Source organism: Neopelma chrysocephalum, unplaced genomic scaffold, assembly GCF_003984885.1.
Source record: "Neopelma chrysocephalum unplaced genomic scaffold, ASM398488v2 Primary Assembly neopelma1_45, whole genome shotgun sequence".
Lineage (NCBI taxonomy): Eukaryota > Metazoa > Chordata > Aves > Passeriformes > Pipridae > Neopelma > Neopelma chrysocephalum.
The window spans coordinates 9,780,286-9,807,117 of record NW_020897704.1 but is presented as its reverse complement, the minus strand read 5'-3'; the positions used below and the strand labels follow the sequence as shown (position 1 = coordinate 9,807,117).

Below are 26,832 nucleotides of genomic sequence, written 5' to 3'. Positions count from 1 at the left end.
ACCGCTCGGCCGCGGGACTGATTTTATACCCCTCCGCCCCCTTTCCAACCACTCCCACCCCTCATTTCCATATTTGCTCGTCTGCACCTGTATTTCCTCTTCTCCCTAAATGCCACCTCGATGCCTCCACGAGGTAAAGCGGCTGCTCTCTCAACCCCTGTCTCGCCTCACCCCTCCAGGCCCTCCCGGCCGATCCCCGCTCCTGCTTCCCGGTCTTTCCCTCGCGCTAACAAAGTGCTTTTTCAGCTATCGTGAACCACCTGTGCAGGCGACAGTAGCAGTAGCAAACGATGAGGGCTTGGGTTGAGCCTCGACGTGCTTTATCTAGGTTTTTATTTTTGTGTGCCTTGCGTACGGTTTCCACCATTTTAACTAACGCCGAAGTGTGTTGAAGTGCAGGCGGGCGGCATCTGTGCGTGTTTACTTTTGCTTCTCTTGCTTAGTCTACTACCATGCTCTTTGTTATTGTCTTTGATTTCAATGTCCTTTGTAGCCCAGCGTTCCTGGGAGATTTTTTTTCTGTCCTACTTGCTTTGTGGTTTGCTCCACTGTACAGATATGAGACATGTGGTTTCCTCTCTTCGCACACATCAAGGAACTGTATAAATCACCAGTGTTAAGAAGTGCTGGGTTTTTTAGGAAGGCAGTTGTATTTTTGTATAGATGACTGCATTCAAGTCTCAGGGTGCTTTGGGATCTTATTAAATACCATACTGAAACAAAGTGCGTAAAGCCCCTGGGCTCACCTGCGTGGCTTGCTGCTGGCAGCTGGATTTCTTCCTCCTCGTCAGGCTCCTGAAGGTAATTTGGCAGATACTTATAGGCTGCCACCACTGAGGTGTGATCAGGAGAGCAGAAAACAGGCACACAGAGGCATAAGGAAAGGAATTAGTAGTCTGGTACTTGATGGGTGAAGTACAATCACTGTTATGTCGCTTTAGCACAGTGCAGTCAAATATATACTGTTAGTGTAATGTACAGTGTTATCACTATATAAGTTTTCTCTATTTTTCTTAAATTCTGAAAACTGTTTCCTGTGTTTTCCCTCATAAAATCCCATGGAGACATCTGTAGTTACAAATATGACTATAATGGTGCAAAGCTGCAAGCAGTTCTGTCCCGTGCCACTTGTCTGTAAGAGCTGTCTCCATGTGGTGTTGAGCACTAGTGCCGAGCCCATGTTTGTCTGTGAGCAGACTGGATTGCTTTAGCTCATAGCCTGTGAGAACATCTGTTGAGCATCTCTGCTGCACAGCTAATAATCAGATCTATCAGCTTCTCCTTCCAGGACTCAGTGCTGAGAGCATTTCAAGGGAAAACAGGGCTTAGCTAGCAAAATCCCTGGCTGCTGAATTACAGCCTGGGCCACTGGCATGTCAGTGTAAGAGCTTTATGTGCTGTAGCTAAAGCTGCCTGCTCTTTCTGAGATGAGGGAACAAATGTACAGAGGAACATGTTTTTACCCTGGTTATTTATCTCTTGTAGTATCATCCTCCCACCGCCTTTTTCTTTCTGTCTGATCCAATTATTATAGATGCTAAAATGATGGAAACAGACCGATCAGAATTCAGTGAGAACATTGGCAGGTTGCTGTATCTTTCCTTCCTTGAGACCCACTGTCTGCCTATCCCTAAAAAGCAAAAAATACTCTTTGAATCTGTTCCTATTGCTTTCTGATTTTCAGGTTTCTTTTATTCCCAAATCTGAACAATTGTTTAATTCAAATTGTGTATACTTTGGCATGCTAGTTGAAACTCTTTTTCTAGGGATCTACATTTTCCTCTAAACCATTAAAAAGAGAAAATCTGAATTAATGCTGTGGAATTCATCCCTATCTATTTATGGGGGGTGGGTTCGTTTTGCTTGCCTCATTATAAAAAATACTGGAGTTTTCAGTCTTTCTTCTTTCTGATCTGTGAATAAAAACATTCAGTATAATTTTTTTCTTTTCATTAAATCTTACATGGAGCAACTTTTGTTGAATCATTTTGATGTCACCTAAAATGTTAGTACTTCCCAGAAGATACTGGAGAGCTCCCTTTTTAACTGCAAGATGTCTATGTTTGATCAGCTACTTGTGGGCAGGGTGGCAGCAGCATAATGGAACCCCATGATAATTGACTGTTTTGGCAGCAGCACAGTTGGAAAGACTGCAGGGGACTCTGGCATAGAGAATGAGAGTTGCTGGAATTGTAAGGAAAAATCTGGAGACAGACTAGTCTTGTTACTAAGGCTTGTAGTGAGGCAGTGCCTTTTTATTAACTCCACCAGCACAGAGCAGAGAATTTGGGTATACGTGAGCCCTCTTACTTTTTTTCACTTCAGGTCTGAAGACTGGCTTGTGAGCTTAAAATCTTCCCTTCCCCAGTATTACAGCCCACTGTCCTAAATACTTTTCCTTTGTAGTTAACCCAAGATATCGCCTCTCTTCAAACACTGCCTGCTTCTATATCCATAGTGCTCGAAACAGTATTATCCCTACAGGCCACGTTATCGTGCTTTTTTCCGTTAGCTTCAGAAGGTACTGGCACATCACTTTAAACGATCACTCAGTGCCTCACAGCTTCTCAAATTCTCCGGAGCGGGGCCGTATTTCCCGCGGGCTGCGGATCTCATCGCGGCTCCGCAGTGCTCCCCTCTCCGGCCGGGGCCCGGCCGTGCGGGGACCCAGCGGCAGCCGCCGCTCCATACGAAGCGCACGGGCTGGGAACTACACCCGCTGTTTCCATAGGCGCGTCTTTCTCCTTATCCCTTCCCGCTCGCCAGGTCTCTCATCCCACCGCGCCGGGGCGGCGCATGCCCGCGGCGCTCGGAGCATGCGCGCAGGGGCGGGCGGGGCGCCCCGGCGCTCCCGTCGGCCCGCAGCTGCCGCGGGTGTCGGCGGCGGAGCGAGCCCGCCCCGCCGGCGGTGCCATGCCCAGCGCGGCGCCCGCCGAGCAGCGCCCTAAGGCTCCTCGTTCGCCCCGTGCGGCCTCGCCCGCGGCGCTGGGCAGCGGCGGCAGAACCGAGAGGTAGGGGAGAGCGGGGGCGTGGCCTGTCCCGTCCCATTCCGCGGCTCCCGGTGCCTGGCGGCGGCCCCGAGCTCCTGTGGCCCGCACGGGCGTGTGGGCTCCGGGCTGGCGGCCGGGCCCTCCCTCGGCGTGGGCAGCCGGGGCCGAGCCCCCGGGAGGGGGTTCATGCGTGGGGCCGCTCCGCGCCCGTGGGAGCGGGTGTTCGGACTCCCCGGTAGCGGCTTCACTACCGAGGTGTCCGAGTAAGCGAGAACTGCCGGAACCCCTCGCGCAGGTTGGGGTTCAGGGTGCTTCGAGTGGGCGCTCTGGTCTCGAGTTGCATTTGTGCTATGCTTTATCCTTTTTTTAGCTAATAATAATAATAACAACGTTTTTTAAACGCAATTGGTTCTTGGGTTCATAATATCTTACTTTCACAGCATTCCAAGTTTTGTACTTGGTGTTTCTGCGGTGTCTGTGTTGAGATGGGTAGAAGGAAGGGATCAGGTGTCCGTCTGGGTTTGTAACTGAAAATGAGTCTGTATGTTTGTCATGGTTTGAGATTGGGATTAAAGAAACCGATGAACAGATTGGATATTTCTAGCTGGATTACAAAAATCCATGTACTTACTGATGAAAGATGATTTAGAAAGTTGCCTAGTGAAGTGCTCACAAATTTCCTGTATTTAGCTTGTGCCTCTTTACGGTGTGCTATCACATGTTTACAGGTATTTACACACGTGATAGCAGAGAAGATATGGGGAAAATGAAATGGTGCTAAATTGGCTTCATTGCCTGTCTGTGTAGGATAGCAGGCAACCCTGGCCCGTGTTTCCTCTGTGCTAAGGAATGTTATGGCTCCACTTGTGTTCAAGCAGCTGCTTTGCCATGTCTGTGCTCTGAAGTTTTCCAACTTTTCCTTAAGCTAATCTGAATGAGTTGAGATAATTCTTTAAAACACAATTATGGGGTGTAGTAAGGACAGAACCCTGATTCCCTGATGTTTTGGAGTTTTTTATGCTGTGTAACCAAAAGCCTATTCCAGCACCTATCTTCTCTGTGCACTCCAGAAACTGTGTTTCTTTGAATCTTCTGCAACACACACAGAGTACCATTTTATTGATTTCTGCAGCCTGACCAAGTGCAGAGTCTCTGTCTGAAGTGCGTTCGTATAGTGAGAAAGTTGCAGGCATAGATGATCATTCTTCATGTGTGAACTTCCATTTCCAATAAAGCTTTGCATGATGGTTTTTGTAGCTTCAGAAATTCTGGGTGAAGTGCAGCAGTTTCTCAGAAGAAAAACAACAGTGTCAACTTGTTAAAACATGCAGCGTATTGGCAGGACCAGGTTGTGAGCATATTTGCATGATTTGGAAACAGTTTAGGACACTATTTCCTGGGCTGGCTGCTTCTCTTGGCATCTTGCTGCTTAACATGACTCCAAAGAGAGCGGAGATCATGTCATGGACAGAAATGATTATGAAAGATGGAGTTAGGATTTGATACATAACTTGCTTTGGGAGGTATTTTTATAGAGAAAAAAATTGGTCATTTTATGATAATAATAATAATATTCTGCAACTGTAAAAATGCAAAATACACTTTTTTTTCCTTTAGGATATAGTTTGTGCCTGCATTGGCTGAATATAGGGGCCCAGAGCAGGCTGACATCCTCCCAAGTTTATGCAGCCTATGAGATATTTCCTGCTAAATCAGTGAGCTCCATGCATTGTCAGGTCTGTTTAGCAAGCTTACTTCAGGACTGAGTTAGAGAAGGTTTTTTTTATTTTTAAAAAAAAATTAATTTAAAATTCAATATATTTGTTACCAATCAGAACTTCATGGAGAAAGAAATTAATCATAGTAATTAAATGGTGAATGTGCTGGATGTGGCTGGAATGTAAGTGGCAGTGTTCAGGCCAACTTTAACAACTTTCTTGAAGCAAGAGTGACCATCCAGTTGTCTAGTATGTGTTTCTTGAAAACATATTTATGAGGTTTTAATTGCCTTATTATCACTTTATAGTTATAGCCAGTCAATTTGGGCAGTATTGCTTGTGTCTTTTAATCACAACAATTTATTCTCAAATCAGAGAGAATATATGAAGGAGGAGGTGGAGGAGTGTGCTGAAGATGAGGCGACTGAATCGCAAGAAGACCTTGAATTTGATGAAAGAATTGGATGCCTTTCCAAAGGTTCCTGAAAGCTATGTGGAGACTTCAGCGAGTGGAGGCACAGGTAGGCCTTGTTGAGATGCTGACATTGATAGCAGCTTCAATAGGAGGAAGACAGGCATCTGTGTTCACTTGAAACTAGCCAAAATTGGTTTTTGATTTCTTTGTTGGACTGTCTGAGCTCATCCCCTTAAAGTAAATATCTTATTCAGACAGATGCATCCATCGCTTATCTGAAGGGAGATTTTTGTATAAAGCTGGTGAGAGTCAATGCAACGTGAAGGTTCACTGTAAAAACTTCTACCCACTTACAACTGGAAGTGCACTGTGCCAAGGCTGTCATAAAATGTTCTCATTTGTTGTCTCACTAAGCCCTTTTCTTGGTGTCAGGTTTCTGGTTGAGACTGAGCATGAACTGAAATGATGGTGGGATTCAACACTGTGCTTTTGTAAAAGAGGAAAAACATTCTCCAGACGCAGATAAGTTGAACATCAGGATGAAGAGCAGCTTTCTAAAGCTTTTTTCTTGAAGGTGTAGTTGATTTTAAGAATAAAGAAAGCCCTTTGAAGAACTAAACACTTTACTTCAGGACATGTGCTTGTACTGTCCTTATTAGTCACTTGAGCTTCTCTGAAAAAGCTGTAGCTGTAAAAACTATGTTTTCTTTATTTATCTGATCATAAAATTGTGCTTTTAAGTTGAGCTAAGTTAGAGGTAGCCTTATCTGGAAATAGGGACTATTGGACTATTGGAATTATTTGCAGTTAGACAGGAAACTGCTAGCACTTAGTCTGAAATGGAGGACACAAATCTTTCTCTTGTGTGATTATGTCTGAAACTCAGTTGAGTAAAAAGTTCAAAGCCTTTGAAGTTGTTACACCACTTGTAGTGTAGAAGTAAATATCACAAGGATCTATATTACTTTGCTACATTTCCTGAATTGCACTATTAATGATTAAAGGATTATTGCATATAAAATAATCCCTAAGAAGTGATTAAATAACTTTGTTAATGTCTCAGTTCCTGAGAGAGTTGTTTCTATGTTGTAATTTGCAGAAAAACAATAAATGCTTAAAAAAGTCCTTCTTTTGTAGTATAGCACCTTCATGAGAACTTCACTTTGGTGAATGGTGCCTTAAGGATTTCTCAATACCAGAAATTACTTTAGCATTCTTTGGTTTTATTCCAGTAACCTTATAAATAACAATATAGGATTGTCTTATTCTGTGCTATTATGAAATCTGAAATAGTATTCCTGTTTCATTCAGGATTGAAATGCCAGGCTTACTTTCTGGTATGATAGAGATCCAAAACATACCAGGACTCTTCTCAGAATTTCAGTGCCTTCAAACCCATTACAAAAGAAGTACCAGTCTCTCAAAGAGGCTGAGACTCCAGCTCTTGGGCTGGGAGACCCTTGAGACAAGAGGATCTGTCTTTGGAAATTCTACAAGACTTTATTTGCCTGTTCAGATCCACAGATACCTTCACGCAGAATTACCCAGAAAGCAGCAATGGCTCTAATTGTTCCTGTGTGGCTTTGGGTAGTCAGTATGGTTCCAGCTTTCCTATTGCCTAGCTGGGGTGAGTCTGTCCTACTGGGCTCCAAAAGGATATTGATAGCCAGAATAATTAAATGATTAGTGCATCTGCTTTCACAATTCACATTGACATGAAGGTTTTCATATATGTGGTTGTTACATGTGTCAACTGAAAGCTAGAACTGGAAATGTTGCTAATCAATGCAACAGTCAATGGTTTCTTTCCTGGTCCTGAAGGACAGTGCCTTTATTCCCGTGCTCTCACCTCTGGCCTGTGGACCACTGTGTAGTGAGTTGAAGCCTATCAACAATGGAGTTGTTTTTTCTCAAGTTGCCCTTTGCAGACTCCATAGAAATGCTCCACAGAATGCAAATGAAAAATGTAATCAGTGTCAGTAAGCTCTACAAATTGCTACTATGCTCCATAACTGAAGTTTTTTCAACTTAACAAAAGCCATGATTTAATAAAAGGGGCATAGCAGGGTATGCTATGCTTCTGGGTATCTGTTACTGTGTTTCTGACTATGTGCAGCAGGAAGATCTTCCCTTTGCATTGTACAAGTTTGCAAGTGTGATGAATAGGCTGCTTTGGAAATAAGTGAGCCACATATAGCACTAAAATAAACCAATTAGTTTTCATCCTAAAAACAGTTTCAAGTCAGTTCTCTACTTATTTAGCAGTTGGTACAATTGGATAGCTACGTGTTGCTGATCACCAGAGAGAGAATAGTTCGAAATATTGGGGTGGGAATCCTGACTGTGCATCTATACATAAGTAATATAATGCATATTATTTCTCTTGTTTGCTGGCTTCTTGACTCTCAAACTTGATATAAAAAAAACTGTTACAAAAACTTAAGTTGTGGACAAGGGGAGACTTGAAGGAATTTCAAGGTGCTCTACCTTCTTGCATGCTTGAGTTTAGAATTGAGTTTGCCTAGACCATTCCTGACAGTGATTTGTGGGCTTTTTACATGTGGAGGAGGATATAGCCTGTTCCTAAATGTTCCATATTAGGAGTTTCACAACCTCCTCATCATTCTAGAATTTGACTGTACTTAAAAAGTACTTTCTTGATGCAAAGGTATGACTTGTTCTTTTCCATTCTTGTGTAAAAACAAATATGGTAAATATGAAAACAACTTTCTAAGAGCAGCTTGTGGATTTGTAAATCAAAGATGCCAGCATTGTACTGGTCATGCTCAATTCCTGGGATGTTAGAATTTTGTTCTGCTTGTTTCTGAATAATATTTCTCACAATCTAAAATTCTACCTTTTTTTCCCTCTGACCAGTTTCTCTGATAGCATTTACAACAATAGCTTTCCTGACTGTGATGGAATTCATGGTGTACCGGGACACATGGATGAAATATGAATATGAAGTAGACAAGGATTTTACTAGGTAACTTTTTAATTCCTTTTAAAACTTAAGTTGTCTATGTTTCAGGGAAGAATAGATTTAAAAGGTTCACGTGACTTGCAAGAAATTTATGATTGAAATTAAAAATGAAATACTAAAGGGACTTGATTTTTCTTCTGTTGATTGATTTGGGTTTTTTCTTTTCTGAAATCTACAAGGAAGATAAATTGAGATTTCTGCAATGAGGAAATCAAAGTAGTGTAGGTTTGTTGGTGAAGGAGTTGCCTGAGGAATTATTTGCTAACAATTCAGAGAACATTGTAATGCTTAACTGCACATCAGCTCGGTAAACTCACCACATTGGCATGATTCTTACTCTAGTTCATACAGTTTGTATGTTGCCATTATATTTTGTGTGCTGGAGGTGAACCTGAAGCACTCAGAACTTTGACTGTCTTATCTAGAAGTTGCTACTGATCTTGCCTCCAGTTACAGCCCCCATGAAGATACATTTACTGATAGTTTCATGTGCTTGTCTGGGCTGTGTTTGCCTTTCTTCCAGAGATGGTCAGGCACCCATGAGTCCCTGTGAAAGAAATGCAGATTTCGTGCCCTGAGCACCTTTAAATGTCACACGTCTGGGACTGAAATAACTTTAAAAGCTGTTTGACTAGTTGCTGTGGTAACAAGCTAAAGATAGATATATTAATTGGATGTCTTGTACATCAGAAATAACGAAGGGTCCTGTAGTGAAAAAGATATGAAAAATTTAAAGGAGCTGCATCAAAAACTCAAGTAAATCCATTCAGACAGATGAGAGTTTCAGTTAGGCCTTTGCTAAAGTAGGTTATATCCCCAGCGAAGCTATCACATGGGAAGGGTAGTCTGTCAGTTAAGAGACTATTATGGGATTTGGGAGACGGCCTACTACAGATTTCCTGGTTTGATTGTGGGCTAATCACTCAGCCTGTGGTTCTTGACAGTTAAAACCAATGGAGACTGGTGTCACTGTAACTGCTTTTCTCCTCTCTGCTGACCCTTTCTGATCCAAAGTTGAGCCACTGTGGAGTCCCTTGCTTATGTGATTTGCTTGTGGTCAGCTAAGTTCCAGAAGCAGCCCCCTGGAGGTAATAGAGCCATGTGACTGTAGCGAGGAGGTTTATTCATTATAATTTAAATTGCTTTTGTTAAACTAACATGAAAACCAATAGGAAATGCCCAGAATATATGAGAATGTCACACATCAGACTTTTGGTGAGATGGAGGTTATCTCTTAAGTTATGAGTGGTTTAATATGCTCCAAAAGTCCATCTGTGAACAGATTAAATTTATATTTGTTGGTGTAAATTTTGTTATTTGACTATGTTTCTGCAAGTACTCTGGTATTTTTAGCAGTATGTCTCTTGATGCTTGTACTCAATATGACTTAATAGCTTTTTGCCTTTTTTTTTTCCAGTAAATTAAGAATCAATATTGATATTACAGTTGCCATGAGGTGTCAGTGTAAGTATTCCATCAGTAAAAGTTTTGAAACATTTTAAAGCCTCTTCAGAGCATGCATTTGCTTGCAATATAGTTGGATATTGTTCAGAATATTCTACCAGTGTGATTTTTTCTGATCTTGGTGGCATGTAGTGATCTTGATGGCTTATGACTCACTGAAAAAATTGGTAAGAGATGTGAAGAAAAGGATCTGTGCCATCTCATTCGCATCTCACAGAACTTTGCTTTGTCTGTCAGCAAGAAAAGGATCTGCTGCTCCACTCTCTCTCTTGCTGGAATATTCTGAAAGCTCATTGTGAGACACAACTCAGCAGCAGGAGTTGCATAACAACTTTTATTTATTTATGAACTTGGGATATATTAACCTGGTCTAGTGTTTAACAATACTGAAACCATCAAGTAATTTCATCCTCCTCGTGAACATGTGAGGGATGCCTTCCTATTTAAAGGCAATGCTTACTATTATTTTGACATCATTTAGCAAATGAACCATTATTTCTATGCAGTGGTCTTGCTTGTCCTGGACTGAGAAAGAGAGAGAATACTACTTCTACCAGGAATGCAAGCAAATTTTCAGGACTAACTTTTTTTGGCTAGCTTAAACCTTGCAGTAATTGTATGGTACATCAGTTTATTTTTATTTTTTTTTAGAAATAAACAAAACTTTTTCCTCTTTTTTGACTACTCTTGGTTTCTATTCAGTACTTGTAAAACATGAGAAAATATTTATGCATAGCAGATCCTAGAAAGCTTGTATGTGTGGTTTGTACAACACCACTGTTGTGTTGTAATACTGCAAATCTGAAGAGTTTTTGGTCACTGTGCAAATTGAAGGTTAGATAGGCTGAAGAAACAATGACATACTGAAGTTTACCACTGTACTGTGAAGCTTCCTTTTGACTTGGAAGGGGTTTTTTTTGTTGGTCTCTGATTATCTGCGTGACTTAATATTTCTCTCTGTTTCAAATAGATGTGGGGGCCGATGTTCTGGATTTAGCAGAAACAATGGTTGCCTCTGCAGATGGGCTAATCTATGAGCCAGTAAGTTGATTCTTACCTTTTTTGTTCGAAAATTAAATTGCTCCTGGTGTGAAGCACTACTGGGCTGGTTTGCTTGCGTGTGGTGTTTTTCTCCAACCTCTTAGAAAGAGGGTTGCAGTTGGTCTCTTTTGGCCATAGCTTCTGGGTATGTTTGAGCATTAATTGCAATTGAATTTGCTGCCTGGAGTACATTAGTGTTAACCAGTACTTTGATTTGAAGTCTGTGCACAGAGGTTACTGGTGATATTCCTGTGCTGATGAAGTATAGCAGGTCTGGTAGCTTGTCTTTAGTGCTTTATGTGGGATGACCCTAGAAATAAACAATCTGCACCTGGACCCTTGTCTTTCAAGGGTTGCTCCTCTGCTTGTTTTACTGCTGTTTGTATCAAAGGCATGCAAATCAGTTATATCACTTAGAATTAAATTGCTGCTCACTACTTCTAGTCCCTGTTAGTCAGGGGTGAGAAGGTGACTGCTGACTCGAGTTAGGAAGGCTTTAGGAAAAGATGCTGTAGTTATAAATGCAAGCAAGTGAATAATTCTTGGTTGAAAGGGACAGAAATTTTTATACTTAAACACTAAATGTATTACTTAAAGTGCAAAGTCCTTTCATAAACTCCCCTTAGAAGTACTAAGTGCGAAGTTGATTATAACTCCCCACCCCTTCCCACACCCCAATTTTCTTCTGGGTTTCCTGGAAGGAAGTTTTCTGTGTGTTTTATTAGAGGTGTTATTTTTGTTTCAGGTAGTATTTGATCTCACCCCACAACAAAAAGAATTGCAAAGGTAAACCACTGAAATGCATGCTTATGGCTTGTATTATTTGTACTGGAAGTGATTCTGAGGTACACCAGAGTCACATGACACAACTATGTCTTGGGTCTAACAACTCTTGTTTGTAATTTAGGAGTGCAAACCTGTGAAAAGATACTACTTACTTTGCTTTTCTCATTATTTGATACCTCTGTATGGAAAAAAATTGGCTTTAGACTCATCTGTGGAATTGGGTCATGCATTTCCAAGCCAAGATGTATGGACTCACTCAGCTTATATTTCCAAATGAGTGCTTGGTAGCACAAGTTATAATTATGGTATCAAATGTATAAAACAGATATATAAATGTCCAAGCTGAGCTGTAGTAATGAATTGGCATGTTCTTGCAAAACCAAAAGAATTTGAGTCATTCATATAATTGAATTGACTCACTGTTCATCATTTAAACTGTGATAGCTTGGTGTTGTGTGTGCCCTGTACAGTGATAGTTTTGTAATAGAACTGAAACTTATTTGGGAGTCTGGCTAGTTTTGGTATTTTGGTAACACACTGCTGTGAACACATGAGCTTTAAGTTCTGTATAAAACATCATTCTCAAAGTTATGCATTAGTACTTCTAATAAAGTAATGTTTTAATACCTACATCAACATTGCTAACTTCTTGATTTGCAACCTGCAGCTGAAGCTAATAATTGGTTGTGAAGCCAGATTTTGTTTTATTGTTGCATGCTTTCACACTTGTCTCTGATCTTTAGGATGCTGCAATTAATTCAGAGTAGGCTGCAGGAAGAACATTCTCTTCAAGATGTGATATTCAAAAGTGCATTTAAAAGTGCTTCTACAGCACTGCCACCACGGTAAGAAAAAATGGGATTTTGGGTCATTATTCCACCTTCCCTCCCCCCTATTAATTAGACTTCACATTTTATTGTGGTTATGATCCCCCTCTGCCCCCAGAAGACAAGGTTGTAGGAAAAGAATATTTCACTGCTTTTGAATGCATTTTAAAATAGTATGCTTGATACTTGCTTGATACAGCTTGGGAGCTGTTGTTTCCAGTCTGGGGTTTCCAGTTTGGAGAAAGTTTCCAGGTTTTGTGTGTATAGTTACACATACATCTGTATGCCTGATACAGACACACAAATAAATATATGCACACACTTTTTTAATTCCATTTTGTCTGATGCTTCCTTCTTAATGGGAACTAGTAATGCCAGAGCAATGCTAAACAAGAGTCTTTTTTTTAAACTTTCTGTTCAGCAACTTTTAAAAACATTGCTGTGACTTAAAGCTTCATAGTTTTAAAAGAATCAACCTTTGAGTACAAATGTGTTTTGTTAGTAAATTCTGTGTCTAAGGTAGCACAGTTGAGGTTGTGTAGAGAAGCCTTGCTATTTTCACTTTATTCCAGCTACCCACAAATGCTGAGAGACCAATGCATGGAATGCTTGGTCTGCCTGAATCTAAATGCTATATGATTTTTTAAATTTTTTTTTTCCCAAGGGAAAATGCTTTCTAAATGAAAGCTGAAATTCTCTCCCCTTAAAAACAAACAAGCGAACAGTCAGCACAAAAAAAAAACCCCAAGCCCCACTAAAACAAAAAACTGAGCAAGACAAAACAAACACCAAAACTGCCTTACACACTTCTCATGTTGTAATCTGCCTGTATGAGGACCAACTACATTTTTTTTCCTAAGGTGAGCCTAAAGACAGCTCAAAAAAATCTTTTTTTTCCCATTTACTTGATGTCTTCAGATTCTTTGCTTCTATGTTACTTGTTAGTGCAGTATTTGAAGTGGTACTTATGCTGGAGATATATTAAAAAAAAAAGTTCTTTTTTCATCTCCCTCTAAGGAGAAGATTTGTAAATATGTTCTGAGTTGTGGACACCCCAACAAGAGTGGGGAGAGGAAGGTTTCTTAAAAAATAACTGTTGAAAGCTCTTCTTGCTGCACTGTTGTTAATGTGACCAGAATGTATTTGGTTCTGTTCATTGTAGCATTAAAACTTTTCCCACTTTTACCAAAAATGGCTCATTGGGAAATAAAAAGCCCCGGGGTAACAAGATATACTTCTGGTCTTATGTTTTCTGCTCACTTGTTCAGGTATCGTAAGCCAGCATTGTAGGCCAGATCTGTGAATACCAGTAGGGATGAAAGCTTATTGGTTTAGTCAAACTGACCTTTTACTAGTTTTCCTCCCTTCCACATCTCTGCTATAATTCCAGAAGAATACAATAAGGAGAGGTAGATGATAATGCTGTATCTTTTGCTAGGAAAAGGAAATCTAACTGTACTGCTATTATTTCTGCTAGACAGTGAATATTCTCAAGTACTCTTAATGTTGTTTTTACTTAAACAGGGAAGATAATTCATTGCACTCTCCAGATGCATGCAGAATTCATGGTCATCTCTATGTCAATAAAGTGGCAGGGAACTTTCACATAACTGTGGGCAAGTATGTTCTGTTCAATTCCTGAAAATAAAAAACCCTTTGACTTCTACATTCTATATAGTGCATGTATGTATATATGTGTTTGTGCTTTTATATTTCAGAGTTAGTGACTGTTTTTTATTAACCTTTCTGTACTCATGCTTGATATTTTTTTCCATGTAATACCTTTTCTTGCACAATTAAATTTCTTCATAAATTACTGAAACAATGCAGTGCGGTGCATTGTTGCGTGTAATGTAGTTGTTATGAATTCCATGTCTTACAGGATGGAAACTCTTGAAACTTGCTTTGTCAGAGAGCAAATGCAGAGTGCAGTTAACTTGCTTAGTCATGGAACAAATACGGTCAAATTTTTGTTAGTCACTTGAACAGTTCTGCAGTTTTTTGTGGAGTAGAACTTGGTGACTCTTCTAATAGCACAAGTGATGTGTTTTTGATATTTCTAAAAATGAAAGACTAATTTTGTGTAAGAGGGTTTTTGTGAGTCCAGGGTTTCTGTAACTTACTGTTCAGGCTGTCTGTACTTGGCAGTAATAAAACTGTCACATTTGGTTTTTATATAGACATACTCAATTTTTATAGATATCAGTTTCTAAAACACATATATATATAAAACATATATTTAAGCATATATATGTTATGTTATACATATGTGCATATATACATATTTAGCCACCAACGCGCTTGCATGAAAAATGGGTAGAGCCCTTCCCAAATCTTCGTTCGCGAAGCCTAGCCATGATATATATATAGATAACGTATTTATTGAAATAGAGGAGGAAAGGTAATTTTTCTACATAGTCCTGTGTGGATTTGTAAAACATTTCTTGCTTTCTTTAGGGCAATACCACACCCTCGAGGCCATGCACACTTGGCAGCCCTTGTAAGCCATGAGTGTAAGTTCCTTCTGTCATCTCCATGTGAACATGTATCATTTCAGTCAGACTGCTGTCTCCTAATTCATGTGAAGTTGCTGTTGTAAAGATGTTCTAGCTGTGCAATTGCATTGTAAAAAACAGTGAAGAATATTCTCTTCAATGATCTGACTCAGTATCGACTTTCTTTTATACATGTAACACTATTAGAACTATCTTTAGATTGCTTTTACAGTAATGATAACACAGGAATCTCAGATGTACTCTGTTGTAACAAAAATGCCATGTAAAATTCCTGTATTTCAGTCCAAAGTACCTATTTCCTGGAAAATCTTTTTATAAGGTTAAAAATTTCTGAGCTTTGTCCCTAGAAATGTAATTTTTGGATTATGGGTCTAGATGCTAAAGGTGTGTTGCTGCCTTACTTAATGTGAGACAAAGGTGACTCACTGTGAAAAATTAACTTGGTTAAACCAGTAAAGGTTGCTTAAACCTCTAGATGTCTGCCCATGAATTTATGTTAACACAACTGTATTATAGATCTTAAATACCTTTGTAAAATCAGGCAGCGTAGTATCTTGGAAACTGCCTTATACTTCCTCTGTAAATTTGATTTATGAAATTTTAGTCTTTTTAATGCCATTGCATACAAGAACCTGAATTATAGAATAATTTAAGTATTTGACCAACTAGAAGTTCCCTGTCATCAAATTATAACTGTTCAGCTCTGGAATTGTTTAAAATAGAGTAGTAATTTAGTTTAGAGCTCTTTTCTAGAGAAATTTAACTTTTTTGTTAAATATTTTGGATTTGAGTTTTCTTTGAAGCGTGCGTAGATATGTTGGTGTAGTCACAGGCACAAATCCAATGACACGTTTGGTAAATGCATTAGTTAGAATATGTCAGTGTGAGAAATGGGTGAATTTTTTTCTCTAAGTACAGAATCTCATAGTTTAAAAATGTTTCATTCCTCTGTATTATCTTTCAGCCTATAACTTCTCCCATAGAATAGATCATTTGTCATTTGGAGAGCTTATTCCAGGAATTATTAATCCTTTGGATGGAACAGAAAAAATCGCATCCGATCGTAAGTGTTGTGTGTTTAAGAAAGCATATTGTTTTCTATAGTTTCCCAATAGTTACATTTAAAATATTATCATTTTTTCATGAATGTTGTGATTTATAAGCAGCATCTCAGGCTACATTTGGTAGTGAGCAATGCCCTGTTAATTTATCTACATGGCATTTAAATGGGCATTTCTTTTCAATATCTGCATCACTGTACTCTGCTGTTTCCCTGAAGGTGATTTGCAGTTTCTTTCAGGTTTGTGTTATGTTGAAGTTACAGTATGTCTGAACACACTGCAAAGCGTTTTGCAGGAGTATGTTACAGTGGAGAATCATAGATCTGATTGTTGTCATAAAGGGGAAAAATAAGTCTGATTTGATTTAAAAAAATAGCACAAGGAGTCTTGGATTCTGTTCCTGTATTTGGGTTGTGTCTCCCACAGTGTGTTTTGTGAGGCTACTACAGGATGGATTTGTGTATCACTTTGTTTCCTCCTGTATGAATAAAGGAGAGTAATAACCTGCCTCATCCTCTCGCTGATGTTACCTGTGAGTGATCCCCGGAACCTTCTACAGCTGCTCTTGTCTCAGAGCCAGTCCCTTGGCTGGTACAACCAGAATGGTTTAGTGTAGTTGAAAGAAGTTGCTGCAGTCTGTTGGTGTTTGTTCTCTAGGGAATTGCACAGAGCAGTCATAAATGCACGATAATGCTGATTGCTCAAGAAGAATTCTCCAAAAGTCTGATCAAGAGAAAAACCATCACCAGTTTAGAAGGGCTTCCAGCATTTTATATACAATCAATCTACTGAGACCACTGTGAGATGTGTATATATCATGAAAAATGTGACAGTGTGAAACTTGCTCTAGTGCCCTAGAAAACACTACCTATGTGTTTCTTTTGAAGCTTTGAGTGTCCTGACCTTAATGAGTCTTTTCATTACATGGGTAAAATGTAAATTTCTCTGAGTACAAGTGGGACATATGCCTTTTCCATGGAAACTAACTTTGTTCGTGCAGATGGTGCTGAAGTAGTCTTGGCAGTGCTGGGACTCATGGAAGAATATCCCTAGTGTAAATGGCTTAGCTGATTAACTGTTTTAATATTATTTCTTTGATTTATTTGTGAATGTCTCAGATGGTCTTTGACTCTGTACTTGATTCAACAGTGAGATGTTTTTTCTTCTAGACAACCAGATGTTCCAGTATTTTATCACAGTTGTGCCAACCAAACTCCATACGTATAAAATTTCAGCAGAAACTCATCAATTCTCAGTGACAGAAAGGGTAAGTAGAAGTAATTAAAAAACATGGAGAGAAAAATCTAGAAGTGGTTGTTCATAACAGAAGTTCAAATTGAAAACAGACTTGATTGTACCATGGTTGTAAAAACTCCTCTAGAGTGAAGAGACTCTTTCTAGAACATTCTAGTACACTGGATTTATCTGTGAGTCATACAATACTGATGGTGGAATATATATGTGCTTGGTGACATGTGCAAACTTCTTGCATTAGTGTTTTGCATCTGTAGATCTGGAGTCTGATATTAGAATTAATGATAATCCAATAGTTTCCACTTCACTGCATGGTAATAGTGGTGGTGGTGAAACCCTCCAAGTGTTAGGTCTGTAACCTAGTGTGTAGCCTTGCAAATATTTAATCTACCATTAGCTTTTTATCCATGTGGGAGGCAAACAAAAAATGCAGCTCACATTCACTATTATGAATTTGGTTGTGGAGTGTAAGAAATGGAAACAAAGGTAGTTTGTATGAAAAACTAATCTAACAGTATATGTCTCAGCTGTCTTGTTTACCCTTTGTTGAACCATCAATTTTAATTACTCTCAAGACTAGAGAGCTTCCACTTCTGGGATTGGAGAGGCATTTAATTCTGAATCCATACTGAAAGTAGTTAGTGCAGCATAGTACTAATTTTAAAGACTGCTGTAAATAGGAAAAAAGCCTTGAGTGTACTGCTTACATGTCTTATTTTCAGAGACTGAACTTGATTTTGATCTTCTATTCAAAAGCCAAAGAAAAAAATTTCTGTAAAAAGTTTAATTAAAAATGACAGATAAAGCAAGAGGTGAGAAAGAAGCCTTGGGTTGAAAGGAAATTTGGGGATTAGAGTGGCAGTTCACTGAATTACAGCTTGTGGTGTTCTCCAAGGGAGAAAAATTTTTTATTTCCTCACAATTCCATGTTGTGCTTCTGAAAAAATACATAGGTAGGGGAAGTAGGATAGAGGTGATGTCTTGGTGTTCAACTTGGGACGTGCAGACCACTGAAGGGAAAGGTTCACTCTGAAACTCATGAAAGCTGAACTACAGAGAGGAATGAAGAGGAATTTCATAGTGCAGTATACTCCCACCTCCTGCTGGTCTAGCAATCTGCTTTGTGTTTTCTCTGCACAATCTCTGCAACAACCAAGGCATTCCTTAAGCTGTTGACTGACATTCATAAGTTTGTCTTAGACACTTTTCCTTTTTTTTTATCTTGTATTCAGTTTTTCTCTCCTCCTGCTGTAAAGATGGTACTATCAGTTACCTGTCCAGTCTAAGTTAGCTCTTTATTTTTTTGTGGGGATCTGTTTTTATGAAAGTTGCAACAGCCACAGGTTGCTTAATGTAAAAGGTTGGAATAGCAGAGGTAAAGTGGCATTATGCACTTGTTTGCTCTTGCTCAGTAGGTAGCCCTGTAAAGCTTATTTGTGTTAATCTTAGGACACCAAATATTCCTAGCAGATAAGCTGGAGAAGGTTATTAAGAACAGCTATTGACTGAACAACGTAGTGCATTTATTTTAGAAGAGTAGAGACACATGCAGATGTGGGAAAAGGTGGTCAGGCAGGCATGGCTAGAAGTTGAATGCAGTGAGGTTTAATTACCAGTGGTGAGCAGATGGGGAAACAGGGTTTGAAAGGTGTGGGCAGAATCTTCTCCACTATTGTTGGTGTTTGAGATACTGTGTTTATCTATATTGAAAAGATTTAATTCTAGCAAGGCTTCACTGAGCTATCTGATGCAGGGTTAGTTATTTTCAGCAGGTTTTAGCAATCAAAAGTTGAATCTGCAGCAGTAGAAGCTGGAAGCAGACCAAAATGGTTTGCAGAAAAAGAATTCTGTATCTTTTGAGGATGGAATTTTGTGTGTTCTGTTTAACTTCATATTCTTTTTTTACCATTTGACCTCAAAAGACCAGTAAGGCTTAGGGAAACAACAGAGGAAAATAAACAGTACAAAGGCTTTTGTGTCACTTGCCAATGGCAAGGATCTGTTTAACTACCTTCAGTCTTCCTTCTTAGTGTGCCTCATCATCTGTCTTTGAAAGCTGACTGTTGTCATGCTTTTGAAATATGGAAAGCATTCTACATTTTGTTATTTAACCATTGCTAAGTTTTTGTGACCTAGTATCATTACTTTGACTCCTTTTTACTTTGAAAAGTACAGATCAGGCAACTTCTTCAGTCAATTAACACTGACACAAACCAACTTGCTTTTTCTGCTACCTCAACAAAGTGGTGGTCTGTTTTTTATTTTGTACTGTATTCTGCATGGGTTTTGAGCACAGTGTTAAACCTACAAATGAAATGGAGCTGTGATATATTGCTTTTCTGTTCAGTCCTACTTGTCTTGTCTTCTCTGTTCTTATTAACTTGGACATGGCTGAGTTTGTCTTCAGTCAGTTATGTTCTTTTCTGCTCCCCTGGTATATTTTCAGTCAGACATACCTGGCAGTGCATTTTTCAACACCCTTCCCTAACAACAAAAGGACAGCAGACTTTTGAAAGAAGCTTAAGGCTGTGTTGAGGTGTTTTCTCCTGAAACCTTTTTTAAAAGTAGGTATTTATAGCAGCCACACTGTCATGTTTGGGGTCTTTTGGTTATAAGAATTTGACCAGATGAGAAGAAACTGTAGAAGTTCTTGGATTAGGACTGAGGTGCCTGGTAGTCCTAGTGAGTTTGGGGTTTCTATTTATTGAGGTGCATTTTTTGCTGTGTGACTTGTCTGAAATGACAGACAAAAATTTTGAAAAGAGGCTTTTGCCAAGGAAGATCCTCAAGGTCCCTTCCAACCTGGTATTCTATGATTAATATACACCCCCCCCGGGAAACTGCCATAGTGAAGGCTGTACCCTGATGTCATCACAGCAGTGGATAAAGTAGGAAGAGTTGCAGCACCTTGTTATACCAGTGCAGTCCCCTGACTTCACAGGCCAGACCAAGACTGTGGCACTTATTATCATAGGTACTCAAAACAATCCAGTTATAAACATCCTTGTTTAAAGGACCATGTGAGCAAGTCTTGGGAGAAAGTACCAGAGTATGATAGTGAACATTGATATGCAGCACAGAAGACCAGTGACCAGGAAAGTAAACTTTTACTTAATGATGTTTGACATTTAGAAGGTACTGGTCAAAGTTACCTTGATGTTCCCTGGTCTTCTGTTGATTGCTAACTCTGATTAAACAGCTCTTTGTTACCACTTCTAGTAAGACGGGTTTTCTTGTGACTAATTTGTGTTTCTCTCTTTTCTTTCAGGAAAGAGTAATTAACCATGCAGCTGGCAGCCATGGGGTGTCAGGAATATTCATGAAATATGATATCAGTTCACTCATGGTGACAGTGACAGAAGAACATATGCCTTTTTGGCAGTTCTTAGTGAGGCTCTGTGGCATTATTGGGGGAATTTTTTCAACTACAGGTGATTATCAGAGCCTTCCCTCTTAAGTTCTATCAGAATTGGGGTTTTTTTCATGGTGATTGTTATGGATAAATTACAGGGGAGTCCTGAACCTCTGATAGGTTTAAGATGAAGTGCTCATTTTGTGTGCACTGAAATGTGCCATGAAAGCTACTCAGTTTCAGTGTCCCAGTATGGCATTTCTGCTGTTCTGAGAGCCTGTTGTTTCCTTTCTGGTAACTATAGCATAGTTTGTTTACTTCTGGAAGAGCAAGGATATATCTGTGTTTGTATGTGTATATATATATATACACACACACACACATACATACAGACACATACTGACTTCTGATATTCTGTGTAGTTCCTTTAGTTGGGATCCACTGTTAAATCAGTGACAAAAGTTGAGATAAAATTTCCATCTGAAGTAATTGGGAGGATTTTTGTTGTCAATGTACTGCAGGATTTTCTCCTTCAAAGAAAATAAGTTGAAAAGGCACAATCCACTTACTAGTCAAGACATAATAGGGTATCTTGATCACAAGTAATTTCTTTTCTTGGCTCTCATTTGAAGAGAGCTTTAGTAAAGAGACCTTGAACTAAGAGCTGCCTTTCAAAGTAGATATTTCTGTCCCACAGAATGTATTTTCACCCATGAAAGCTGGCAGAGGGTGACATTTACTTGGATAGCTTTGCTTTCCTCAATGCATTTCAGAATGTTAGAATTCTCCCCTGCCCTTGATGTTTCCTTTTTGTATGTTAATTTCTCAGTGCTTTATGTACGGGTTTACTGCACTGTATTCTGTGTAGAGTTTTGTTGTAATGCTTCCATAAATAATACATTTTTACTACTGATGACAATATAAATCTTGTTTGACATTGCAGGAATTTTACATGGCTTTGGAAGATTTGTAGCAGAAATTATTTTTTGCCGTTTCAGGCTGGGCTCTTACAAATCCACATCGGTAAGGAAGACTTTCTCTAAGTATTAAGTGGTATAGCTGAGGATGGATGATGAGGTCAGCTTTGGGACTTGGTCTCAGGAAGTTTTAAGATGTTGGCAATAAACCTTCCCCTTGACGTGCATATGAGCAGAGGTTCAACAGCTTTTAAAAACAGTGGGAAAACCTAAAACATAAGGAAGCAAGGAAACAAGCTGAATCAATGCAGCTGAGTCTCGTGGAGGTTTTTCTCCTACATTCGCTCCATAGTCCTTACTATTACTATTTTTATTTTTATTCTCTTTATTCATATTGCTCCAAAAATTACGTTTTCCCAGGCCTAGTCAGTCTCCCTGTCCTGGCTTTGGTTTCACATTTTCTTCTGCTTGGCCTGCAGACTGAAGAAGACAGACACACTGTGCTGCAGGGATTCAGTGGTGCTCCTTATTAGTCTGCAGGCTACGGCCAAGCACTGTGAAAAAGCTGAGCTATTTTCACTTTTCCCTTCATTGGGCATTAATAGGATTGCTCCTCTAGCAACTACTTGATTTCATTTTACTTTTATTTTTCCCATTTAAGCCTGTAGATAGCCTTTGAGATCTCTGCATTTCTCTCATATTTAGTTGATGTTTGCCAGCTGGCAAGGTTATGTGAGTGGAGAGAGAGGAGGGAAGGTAAGCAGATTTGTATAATTGTTGTATGAGAGACCAGGTAAAAGACATCCAAGAAATGCCCAAGTATGTGTTTTGGGGGGAGGGAGTGGAGATTCTGTTTGTGGACAAGCCATTAATAACACTTTGTTTTTGTTTCACTAGGTCCCACTTTCTGATGGCCACACAAGCAACCACTTACCTCTAATTACAGACAATAGTACACATTAGCCTCCTGAGAAAATTTTCTTTCTTCCTGCCTGATACAGAAGACTTTTTTTTATAATAAACATTGTGCAATATGCTGAGACAGTGCTGATGGGCAGCAAAAAAACAAAGCCTTTACAAAAAAACCAACAACAACAGCAAAACAATTTGTGTAATTTTTTTGTCTTTCTGAGTGCACGTGGAGTGATAGAAAGTTGTGAGACCAGTGAGGTGGACCATCTGGAGAGTAAAGGAGTGTTACTGCCGACACAATATTCATGGTCGAGCTGAACGTCTTCGTGGTGGCTGCCATTGACCACTGAAGCATCTTAGTGATGCCTGGGAAGGCTGCAGGCCCCAAGGAGAGAAGAGTACAAGTGGGATGTGTGGAATGCACACAGGGACAGCAATAGAGCTGGGGTTTCTCTTAGGTATGCAAACGGGGGATTGGGTTTTCTTGTTCTTTTGTAATGCTGGGGCTGAGGGCTAAGATGCCTCATACAGGTGGGGAGCAATCCTAGAAAATCCTGAAGAAGAGGGGGATGAGAGAGAACTTGGAGTAAGGTGGAGCCCAAGCCATGATGTTGGTCATAGCTCCTGCCTTTCTGCAGTCCCACCATTCCTTAGTGGAAGAAACATACTGCAGAGCAGAGGAGTTCCTCTGTTTCCACACATCCGCTGTGCCAGCAGTGAGAGTGTCACTTCTGGCATCGGTGTGGAAGTGCTTAAAGACTCTCAAAATGCCCTCCAGTGTGCACAGTTTTTTTTACTTGGAATAAGGCTTTTAAATAAGGCATTTGACTCTAGTTTTGGTAAAAGGCAAGACTCCCTAGTAAAAGATCGGGAAATCTTTGTACGCCTCTTTCTTGGTAAAGAAATTGCTTGGATGGAACCTTTGTTGTACCCCTGCTGCTGTATGTGAGCCATGGGAGCATCTACATCCTGGAAATGGAGTGGGGGAAGCGGGGAAGAGCAAGAAGCTGCCAGTTCAGGGCAGTTGGGAGGTCTGCTAGGCCAGGGAGTATGGAGTTGAAGTAGGTGACTTCAGGGAATCTGAATCCTATTGCTGCAGACAAGTGATGAGAAGGGATCTGCATAATTAATCCGTATTGTTCATGAAGGTTTTTGTAAATTAAGAGAGCAATATCATATTGTAAATATGCTACTGAGAATGAATGTTATTAATGCAGATGGTGCTTTGAGAAACAGAACATCATGTTACTGCTGAACTACTGGTACACAACTGTGGTTGAACAGTTACTCCACCAGTGTAAAAAATCAATAATATGATTCCTTCTTGGCAAAACTGATTTAATAATATATTAGGAGATGATGCTGGTCCTGGCCTCGCTCACCATGGAATGAATATTATAATTGAGAGGACTAATTACAGAAAAATAAAAATCTCTGTGGCGTCAGATTTTGCTGACTTCTGTTAATGTACTTTACAGGACACTTGGATCTTGGTGATGAGCATAGTGTAAATAACACAGCTGATTTGCTATGCAAAGCAAAGGGCTTCCTAAACAGAAATAATATAGTAAATAAAATGTGGGAAGTAAGGAAAGACTTTTGTTGAATTTGACTGTTGAGAAAGAAGTTTCAGGAAGCTGGGTCCTTGGGGCTGACAGCTTGGGGTTTCTCTTTTATGCTTTTTTTTTTTAACACTGATTAAAACTCCAGCAACTTGAGAAACTCTTTGTTTCCCATTTCTCTTTAGCATTTCCTTCAGAGGTTTCTTCCCTACTTCTACTCAAACTGGTTCTACTTTGGGCTTTGTCCTAACACTTGTTTCTTACCTGCCTGGAACAGACTGTACAGGTGGGAGAGACTGATCTCAGTTAACTTTTTGTACCAGAACTTTAAATGTTATTTTCTATTCTCACATAAAAGAGCCAAGCAGCTTGGTGTGTCATAAATCCTTGTGTGGTGTATTTGTGTTACCTAGAACAAAACTTCAATGGAAGAAAATTTGGGATCTACTTCCAGATGTGAGGTGCTGCATTGGAGTGTTGCTGTGCTGTTTGCTTTCTTTCCACAGCGGGTTTGATTGTTGGAGCAGTGCTGCTCACCCTTGTAGCACATGTCGTTGGCTTAACCAGCATGTGCAGGGGTGTCCCAGAGAAAATACTAGTTTATTGCAGGGACTTTTTTTGGTTACATTTCTTTACATTGTGTAATAGTGAGAGTAGTATGGAAAAATGAAAGGAATGGGTGTCCCAAGGGAAATAGAAACGCAGGTGTTGATGTGATGTATATTTTCTGAAAGGGGGATAGCAGATGAAAAATACCATTTTCTGGGTCAGAAAAGATGGTTAAAATGATATATTTTTATCCTTTGCTCTTACATGATGTTGGCAACAGCATAGGGGAAGAAAGTTTTAACGTGCATTAGGTGTGTTCATAGCATGCTGTTAGTGACTGCTGTCTTTCTGGCCAAAAAGTCTTCCCCACTCCCAGTTGGATGGTTTGGGTTGTGCTCTGCTCCTGCCCTGCTCTCCCACGAGAGGTGGTGTTTTTTAACAGACCAGACCATCCTTGGCCCTGTTGCCTGCAAGCCAGAATCACACAGCATTGACAAGATGCCGTAAAAACAGCATGGTGGGAAAGGACATGTGCTGGTGGGGTCAGTCCTGCATGGAGCTAGGCAAGGACTTTCCCTCCTACCCTGCCCAAGATCTTCTTAAGTTTTTCAGGGACTGATTTGACAAACTTATCCCTAAGTAGTCAGTGTAGTTGCTTAGGAATGGTCAGAGGCAGATATATATTTGATGTTTAACTGCAGCTGTGATTAACTGTACAGACAAAACCAAGGCCGGGGAGGCAGCTGTTGCCTCATCCTTTTGCTGTTGAGTTCTCTGAGAAGATCCGGTGCTAAGGATGTCTGGTGTTACGATGCAGTAATAGTGAAGCAGTAGGGATGTGATCACCTTGATCGCATCTCCAGTGGTATGGATGATATTAAAGCTCTCTGCTCTCTGTTTTTTCAGAGGTAGCCAAGTGCTGCAGCCTGTTTTTCTGGGAAGATGGGAAATGAGAACAGCTTGTTTGGGGATACTTGCAAAGATCTCTGTTTTTAAAAGGCACCCAGAAGGTGGGGGTGTGGGAGGTTTACTTACTTACGTGTTGCTTACTCAGATTGGTGCAAAGTTACTTCTTGTAAAGACACTTTTTTTCCCTATCAATGCTCAGTTAACGCAAATGATGTCTAGTATTTGGCCTTGGTGGTGGTCTGTTGTTTAAAGAAATGTCCATGCCTGCATGTATAGTTAGTGTTTAGTAGTTAATGCTTCAAGAAGTCCTGAGGGACTTTGCCCACTGCCTTCAGTGCCCTGGCAAGGATTTGATGCTGTAGGTCTGTCCACCTGCCCTTGCACACCTGAGCACTGGCATTTATTTCAGCTGGCTTAGTTAAAGGGGTATGAAATGTTTCATCTTGTCTTCTGACATGGCTTAGTGTCCTTTCCAAAGCATTTCTGGTTGCTGCTAGCCCAGGAGAAAGGCAGTGTCACTTTGCCCTGTCTTCTAGAGGACTTTTCTGAGAGCTGGTCCATAAATTCATCAAAACAGGAACCTTCAAGACTGGGTGGTACAGCCTCCTAAGGGGGAGAGCTGAAGGCATGCTCTGAGAACATGCATCTCTCTGTGGCTTCCACATACCAGAATTCAAGCAAAATCTCATTGTGGCTTGGTTTTGGGGCTTTTTCGTTTTGTTTTGTGTATATAGATAGAAATGTACAGAGTTCCAGGACCAGCAATTTGAAGCGTGAAAAACAGGAAGCCAGACTAGGTTGAGGTCAGGAGAACCCTGGTGTAGCGTGGGGGCAAGAGGCCATGGCAAACAGATGCTAGGCAGGCTCTGGATGAGCAGAACTTCTCCAGGCTGCTGTGCCTGTGTCTCTGCCTGGAGCTGTCACGGATGCTCCTCTGAGCAAGGACCCTGTGCTCCCCTGCCCATATCAAGCCAAAAAACCTCCCCCACCTCACTTCCCCTTTGCTCCAGCAAAGGGGATTTCAGCCTCTTCAGCACAAGTAATTGCTCTGCACCAGCTACTTCTAAGCCCCTGCCGAGTGGAGGTGTTTGTTTCCCTTCCTGGGTTTAGCTGTAATAGCTGTAAAAACCAGAATTGAATGGTTTTGGGGTTGTTGTGGTTTTTCCCTTGCACATTTTCCTGTAATTATGAGGTGGGAGTGTGTTTTGCCATGAGATTTTCTAGTTGCAGAGTGCTCAGCAGATACTGCTATTTTGGAGAAGGGAAAAAAAAAGGGGAGGAGGTGAGTTTTGACGCATGGATGATATTTGAAAATTACTATTTACTGAAGCTTAATTCCCTAGCTGGTGGTTGAGTATTAGAATTGACTGTGAACAACCGTGGCATTTAAACTGAGCAGGGCTGCTGCACAGGGCTGGGTTGCCCGAGCTCGCTCTCTGTCAGGAGCTGCTGTTGCACTGCTTCACCTGGGAGTGTGGGCTGTAGTGGGGACCTCTCCTTAAAGTTTAGAAACTCACTTTGCAAATTTTGAATTTCACTGGAATAACAGGAAACTCATTAAACCTTTACTCTGTGT

General features: G+C 40.2%; 1 protein-coding gene across 2 annotated transcripts; it reads left to right on the top strand.

The window, feature by feature from the left end:
- The first annotated feature begins 42 nt into the window (after window positions 1–42).
- On the top strand, window positions 43–23,062 carry ERGIC2 (ERGIC and golgi 2). Of its 2 annotated transcripts, none has more exons than XM_027679308.1 (14): window positions 43–133; window positions 5,084–5,229; window positions 8,001–8,109; window positions 9,524–9,570; window positions 10,541–10,611; window positions 11,357–11,397; window positions 12,141–12,242; window positions 13,749–13,844; window positions 14,682–14,737; window positions 15,705–15,803; window positions 16,971–17,068; window positions 20,324–20,486; window positions 21,351–21,430; window positions 22,222–23,062. In XM_027679308.1, the coding sequence occupies exons 2-14, from the start codon at window positions 5,124–5,126 to the stop codon at window positions 22,285–22,287; spliced, it is 1,134 nt and encodes a 377-aa protein (XP_027535109.1). In that variant the 5' UTR covers window positions 43–133; window positions 5,084–5,123; the 3' UTR covers window positions 22,288–23,062. The 2 variants fall into 2 exon arrangements, with proteins under 2 accessions (XP_027535109.1, XP_027535108.1); XM_027679307.1 differs by lacking the exon at window positions 43–133 and adding an exon at window positions 2,894–3,011.
- Window positions 23,063–26,832: the final 3,770 nt, after the last annotated feature.

Excerpts from the sequence above, each read along its gene's own strand:
- ERGIC2 (XM_027679308.1), top strand. The coding sequence starts at position 5,124 with ATGAGGCGACTGAATCGCAAGAAGACCTTGAATTTGATGAAAGAATTG. Across the intron at positions 9,571-10,540 it reads AGTTGCCATGAGGTGTCAGT|ATGTGGGGGCCGATGTTCTG; the intron begins GTAAGTATTCCA and ends TGTTTCAAATAG. Across the intron at positions 11,398-12,140 it reads CAACAAAAAGAATTGCAAAG|GATGCTGCAATTAATTCAGA; the intron begins GTAAACCACTGA and ends TCTGATCTTTAG.